Source organism: Theobroma cacao, chromosome 4, assembly GCF_053813885.1.
Source record: "Theobroma cacao isolate CCN51 chromosome 4, ASM5381388v1, whole genome shotgun sequence".
Lineage (NCBI taxonomy): Eukaryota > Viridiplantae > Streptophyta > Magnoliopsida > Malvales > Malvaceae > Theobroma > Theobroma cacao.
The window spans coordinates 34,481,050-34,488,745 of NC_142642.1; the positions used below are offsets into that span (position 1 = coordinate 34,481,050).

General features: G+C 30.3%; 1 protein-coding gene across 1 annotated transcript; it reads right to left on the reverse strand.

The window, feature by feature from the left end:
- Positions 1-497: 497 nt before the first annotated feature.
- LOC18602587 (wall-associated receptor kinase-like 1) lies at positions 498-4,429 on the reverse strand. The gene is made up of 4 exons (XM_018120305.2): positions 3,526-4,429; positions 2,566-3,345; positions 1,919-2,131; positions 498-1,787 (listed from the first exon to the last, which is right to left on the reverse strand). Exons 1-4 carry the CDS (start codon positions 4,220-4,222, stop codon positions 589-591), a joined length of 2,889 nt encoding a protein of 962 aa, XP_017975794.1. The 5' UTR covers positions 4,223-4,429; the 3' UTR covers positions 498-588.
- Positions 4,430-7,696: the final 3,267 nt, after the last annotated feature.

Below are 7,696 nucleotides of genomic sequence, written 5' to 3' on the forward strand. Positions count from 1 at the left end.
TGAACTAGTTCGAGGCTTAATCGACTTAATGATACCATTAGGGGCAATATCGTCTTTTAACGATTCTTTGAACTTCCTAAATATACAAACATTCTATTGAGCATGAAATGACGTCGTAATTATTTTTTAGAACAGGGTTTGACAGATAAAATTAAGATTTTCTATTCATTATATCATTCTAAGCATTTCGTGTTTACAAAATTTCTATTCTAAGCATTTCGTAATTTGTTTCTTAATTCCCGTTCCAGACATAGGGCCTTAATCTATCCATTCGTTCATTTAATTTAAGTCTTATTCATGAATATTCTAATCACTGCCAACACTCTTCCTTCTGGTTTGCCTTTTAAGGTGTGCTAATCATTATGGCATAAATGTAACCATAAACAATTAATGTGATTGTTTTTTTATTAAGATAACAATTTAATAATTAAAAACTTATTTTATGACATTTTATTTCAAAACTTATTTCATAATTTATTTAAATTAAGGATGACCACAACTAAACATGAAGATGTATTACACAATGAAGATATATTACACAAAGTACACACCAAAGGAAGATTGCTTAGTGAGTGCTGGAAATTAGGATTATGCGTCTGATGGGAAAGTTACACTAGTATTAGTTATAACTGACCTAGTTGAACAAGAAGCCATATCCCAAGGTTCGATCTTGTCATCTATATCAGAATCTTCATCATCACTTTGTCGAATAACATTGGCTTCTCCTGATGCTCTAATCCGCTCTAGCTCCATCGCAACTTGTTTCATTGTAGGCCTTTTTCGTCCCTTAAGGTTCAAGCATCTTTTTGCTAACTGAGCAACGGCTATAATCTCTTCTTGCGAACCATCATTCATTACTTGGGGATCAAGAATATCAAACAATGATTTCTCATTCATTGAAAGTAGAAAAAGGGCTACCAAGCTTCTCGCTTCCTCTGATTGTGTTGAGGAGATGGGTTTTTGTCCCGTTAAAAGTTCAATGAGAACAACTCCAAAACTATAAACATCGCTTTTCTCTGTAAATTGACTTGACCGAAAATACTCTGGATCCAAATATCCGAAAGTTCCTTGAACTCGAGTGGTTAAATGAGTTTGCTCAATTGCAATTGATCTTGAAGTTCCGAAATCTGACAGCTTTGCTCTATATTTATCATCCAAAAGTATGTTGCTAGATTTTATATCTCGATGATAAATAGGGATAGAAGCAGAGCAATGCAAATAAGATAAAGCATTCGCTATTTCTGTTGCAATACGTAGACGCATTTTTCTTGTCAGTGGGAACTCTTCATTTTTATCGTGTATGAGTTGAGAGAGTGTTCCATTTGGCACAAACTCGTACACTAACAAAGGGACTTTTGTTTCCAAGCAACATCCTAAAAGCTTAACCACATTTCTATGGTTAATTTGTGATAAAATTATCACCTCATTAATGAATTGTTGAACCATCCTTTCATCTAATTTCTTTTGATCCTCCACCATTTTAGACTTCTTAATAGCAACAATGCTTCCATCCGTTAACATTCCTTTATATACAATTCCTTGGCCTCCTTGACCAAGGATTCGATTCTCGTTATAATACTCCGTAGCCTTTTCCAATTCCTTTGAGGTGAACAACTTTATTTGATCAACATTACCTTCATTGCTGGACAACTGCTGTTGCAGTAGTAAACCTCCATTCCTTTTAAAGTACTTTTGCTTAAGTTTGCTACTTTTTCTTCTTTTTAGTACTTTGTACATACTCCATGTACCAAGCAGTACAAACAGTGTCCCAATACTTGTGCTACAACCTGTACAACGCAAAGATATATACATATAAAAGGTGAAATTGAAACCATTAATTTCAAACAAGAATTAAAAGCCATAAATATATTTCAATAATGGTGCATGTTTTCAATTTGAAAGAGAATTTAATACGCACCTATAATGATCGCCCCAGCTTGAGTCTTTTTGGCCAAAACTGTTGGTGATGAATAGTTATATTCTTTTGGCTTGCACACATCTTCGGTATGGTTATATTGATATCTAGCAGGGCATGGCGAACAAGACTTGCCAGGAGCATTCACACAAAGCATATGACAGTACTTATATTTAGAATACTTATTATATTCAGGAAATGCGCATTTGCTTGGTTCTGTCATTTATGAAATGAATAAAATAAAGTTATTTGCACATAAAAATATGTTAAGAACTACTATATCTAAATTTATATTCATACCTAATTGCTTTTCTTTTCTTCAAAGTTTGGTGCAAATTCACTATCTTGAAACAAGGAATATTGTTATACTCCCTCTATCCTATTTAAGTTGTCCTACGTTGATTTTTGTTAGTAAAAAATTTTCAACTTTAAATCTATTATTAAATATATTTTTATCGATTAAATTTTATAAAATATATATCTAAAAGTTTAGTTCATTCAAAGTACTTTAAAATATTTTTTATATTTTTTATCAATAAAAAATATAAAATGAAAGAATTAAGCTGAACCAAAAAAATTAAAAATTAAAGACTTTTATTAATGAAAACTTAATATATGACAAATTTATTAAAAAATAAGCAAGTACATACCTTCGCATATATTAGTAAAGTAATAATCCTCGTTGGTGTGCTCTGTCATTCTGCAAACACATAGATGTGCGTAGCCCAAGTTTGTCCAACAATATTCTTCATCCTGGCTACATAAGATCTCTGAGCCTTCGTTCAACTTACACGGCGCAACTTTTGGTGTGCCCCATCGCAGTGTTGTAGAAAAGTTTTTCTTACTGCTTAAGTCAACGCGGTTTGAATATATTAATGAAATTTTATCAGTCAAGAAAGCAGATCCGCATGATCTATTGCTGCCATTACTAGGATAAATCTCTGTCATGTTTGCAACAAAAGAACTGAGACCCTGAGGAATACTCGTAAAGCAGCGACCGTAGGAAGTCACAATATTGCTACAACCGGATTGCAGACAGCCACCAATAAGATGAGTTTGATTGTGAAGAATAGTAGCCAAACTGCCGCAACCTACAGATACGAAATAATTGTCGATTGAGAAGAAAAACGGGCTACCTGTTAGGTTGACACTAACCCCATTATTATGTATATCCTGGCATTGGATATATGTTACAGGATTGTTCACTTGAACGCTTCCTAAGGTAAATGAAGAAGAGAGTAGTTCCAGACCGATGCTGCTTAAGAAAGGTTTTTTCCCATCGGCGGTTTCGTTGCAAGTTACTTTGAACCACTCATTCATGTAACAGCGGGCATCCATTCCAAATGGGTATGCAATATCAACTTCTCCACAGCTTACTGTACAATCAGACTTCTGATCAGATACTGCCTTTAATTCTTTGCATCGTGTGTCTGCTTATCAAAAAGAAATAAATTGCACCAAGTTAATATCAAGGCAAACAAATTCACAAATATTTCTTTTTTGGGTAGTTTTAAAAAAAGGAAAGTCATCGAAACAAGAAACAAAAAACAAAGAGACATTGTCAAAGATTGCTAGTTAATAGTTGTGATAGTGAGTAGCTACATATTGACCTCCCAAATTGCATTTCACGGTATCCCACTTGAGCACTGCAGGAACATGCGTCGTACTAATGTTTACGTTACCGTCAAGGAGGAGCGCCGAATCTGTATCCAACATACCCCAGTAAAACAAGAAAACAGATGATCTGCATCTCTTGCTGTCCTTATGATCAGGATACATCTCTGATATGGTTGCGGTATAGGATTTCAGATTTTCAAGAATTGAGCCGTGGCAGCTAGAAGTGGAAGACACGTCACCACATCTTGGCTGCAGGCAGCCACCAATACGATAAGTTTGATTACGAAAAATAGTAGCCAAATTGCCGCAACCTACAGACCCGAACCTATTGTAGCTATATGGGAAGGAATATGGACTGTCAGTTAGGTTGACTCCAGCAACGGCGACGTTATTATCTTTATTGCCGCAGTTGACAGAAGTTACTGGATTGTTGATCAACACAACTGTGGGGGTCGAAATCAGAAGCTCCAAATTGATGCGACTGATGAAAGGTTTTAGTCCGTTAGCAGTTTCCTTGCAAGTTACTCTAAACCACGTATTCGCAAAACAGCCGGCTTCTATCCCAAATGGAAATGAAATGTTAACATCCCCACATTTTTTCTGACAACCGAGCTCGCCTGGTTCTTGCGATGCTGCTGTTTGTATTAGCCATAGTAGCAAGATGGAGTAATACACCGAGTGAACACCCATTCGCTGTTTCTCCCTCGTTCGATTAATTTGTTTCTGCAAAGGGATTCTTGTGAAGGGATTCCTGTGAGGAGAGTTGAACTATTGCAAATAAGTAAAAGGATGGAAAGGAAAGGAAGATTGGGGTAATTCCTTAACTACAAAGCAAGTGAAAGAGAATAGGTGCAGTAGAGTAATAGTTGATAATATGTTAAAAATAAGTGAGCAGAAGAAAATTAGAGAAAGAATATTTAGAAAGAAGCCCTTGCAGACGATATGTTATTAGCTCTAAATTTTTTTTTTAAAGAAATTGAACTGTGAAAACTCTGTGTAATAAAAAAAAGTTATTCAACAATAAGATTTAATTCACAAAATAAAGATCAATTAGTCGGGTGAATTTGTGAAAAGTGCTGATTTTTTTGAATGATTGTGTATTGCTGGTACCTGTCCCTGCACAAAATAATGATTTTTAATAGCGACAAGTCGATAGTTAATTGCATGCTCGCTGATGAAGTATTCAGCCCACCAACGTTGAATAATCACGAGGAATGTTGCTTGCCCCTTTACGATATGTTTGGTAAAAGAGGGAAGGAATTTGGAGTTATCAGAGAATCCGAGGAGAAAAAAGGCCATTAATATGACACAAGGCTGAAACAGGCAAGGGCAAAGCTAACATTAATGCACTGTCATTTTTTTTTTTTTTCAATAGCCAATTTGACGTTTTAAACAACCAATGATTTCTAAGGGCGCGTTGGTTAGAGAATGAAATAAGCGTTTTTCTCTTATTTTTATTTTTAAGATAAAATTACATTTGGTTTCTCTTATTTTTATTTTTAAAGTAAAATTACATTTGGTTTAATATAATAGTTATTTTTCGAAATAACCATTTTAAGAAGGGCCTGAATAACTATTGCCAACGTCCGTTTAGATAATGGTTATTTCAAGTTGTTAAGAATAAAAAAAAAAGTTGATTAGAAAAAAATATTTTTTTACAATTTAAAAAATTACCTTAAAAAATATAATAAAATACATTTATCTCCTTAAGTTTTAATCGAAATTACATAAAAGGTCTATTAGTTTTCGGTAAAGACATCTTGCCCTAAAAAAATATTTTTCACTGGACACGTAGGTTCAGCCGTTAGTCAACCATTAATATTTTTGTCAACTTACTGATGTGACAACGGTAAAAAAATAATTTTACTTTTAATTATTTTTTAAAATTATTATTATATAATTTTATTATTTTATTAATTAAAAAAAACCCTAACAAAATGGGGAGAATTGGAGCTCCTTTGGGGAGCCCCAAAGAGCACTTGATGCTCCCTTCCATTTGGAGCACCGATATGGTGCTCCCTTCCCTTAGGCCTTGAGAACACCGGTCGGTGCTCCCCTTCCTTGGGAAGCACCAACCAGTGCTCTTTCCTTTTTTTTTTTTTTTTTTTTTAAATATAATAATAATTTTTTGAATTAATAAAAAAAGAAAAAACTTTTTAATCTTTTCATAATCTCTATTAATAGTGTTTGCATTTTTTGGGTTAAGTGTCCATTGTAAAAACTAATGAACCTATTTAAAATTTCGATTAAAATTTAAGAAAATCAAAGTATTTTACCGTATAAAATAATATTAAACCTATTTTTTCTCTCTCCTCCTCACTCCTTCTCTCTCTAACGCACAAAAGACACAAAATTTTTTACTTTATTTTTAAAAAAAGGGTAATGAAAATATTTAAATATTATTTAATATATTAATATTATTTAACTATAATAAATATTATAAAGAATATTATTTAATATTATTATTTGAATATAATAAATGTAATAAAGAATATTATTTAGTATTATTTAAATTTAATGAAAAATATATTTTTTCTTTTAATATTAAATATTATTTGATTATGATAAAAGGTTTAATTATCTTTTAAAACAAAAAATTATTAAATTATAATAAAAATATGTTTGTATTGTGGTGAAAATATTATTTAATTATAATAAAACGTATTTTGAATTTATTACTTAGAATATTTTTATCTTTTAACAAAATTAATTCTTTAATTTTAATCAAGGATATTTTTATTATTTACCACTTATTCCTTGATTATTCCTACAACTATTCCTATCAACCAATTATTGAAATAAATCATAATAACAATTCTTATCTTATTCCATTCCCATGAACCAAACTATATAATAGCTATTCCTCTCTTATTCTATTCCTATAGAATAACGATTTTATTCTCCCTTTATTGTATTTTGTGAATCAAATGTACTCTAAGGATGTGTTTAAATCATAAAAAAGAATAGAGTGGAAATAAAATAGTCATTCTATACGAATAGAATAAAATATTAATAAGTATTATATAGTTTGATTTATGAGAATGAAATAGAACGAGAATTGTTGTTATTAATTATTCTAATGTTTGGTTGACAGGAATAGTTTTAAGAATAATTATATAATAAGTGATAAATGACACAAATATCATTTATTATAATAGTTAATTTTTAAATTAAAATATTTATTATTTTAATAATTTATTAAAATATTAATAAATTATTATTTATTTTAATTTACAAAAATATTAATAATTTTTATTTCATTTAAATAGTAATAATTTATAATTTAAATATTAATTTATTATTTTATTTTATTCTTTAGTTTTAAAATATTAAAAATATAAAAAATTATAATTAATATTATAACAGTTTAAAATATTAACTTTTTACAATTTATAATTAAAACTTAAACTTTTTTATTTTAAATTCATTTTAATTTAGTGAGAAAAGGATTGTTGGGTAGAGAGAGAAAATTTTAAAAAATAAATAAATTATATTTTATATACTATAGTAATTCTTAAAATTAATGAAAGGTATTTTTGTCTACTAATTTTTTTACTCTATTTCTTACCTCCTAGAATGGCCAATACTAAGAGCCTTATTATTGGCTGTTCCCTCATCTCCCTTAATAGTTATTTTAAAGAATGGTCATTCCTTCCAACCAAATAAGGTGTTAAAGAAAGATTATGAATAAGAGAGGAATGATTATTCTATTTTTCCAGCCAAATATGCTGAAAAAGCTTTTTTGCAAATTTTAATTGTACCAATTTCCTTTTTAAAAAGAAAAGTTAAGTCAAAAAGGGTAAATTGCTTTGCATACCGTTAATAATTGCTAGCTTATCTCTAAAGCTATTTGCTTCTCTAAAAATAATTTTAAAAAAGCCTATAAATACTTTTTCTTTTTGGAAATAAAGGCCCCATAAAGAAATTACTTTTTATTTGTCAAATCAGTTATGTATTGAAAAATGTTATTATTACCTAACTAGGTAAGATTTAATTACTTGATAGATTGTTCACTCCTTTTTTTTTATATTGTTCAACAATTTTTAGAAAATGAATATTGGCGATTGCTTTGGAGAAAATGTTTTTGCATTAGAATAGGGCAGCAAAGTTTATAAATTTCTCCAACTATTTCACTTAGATGCTTAACAATTTGAACTTATGGTT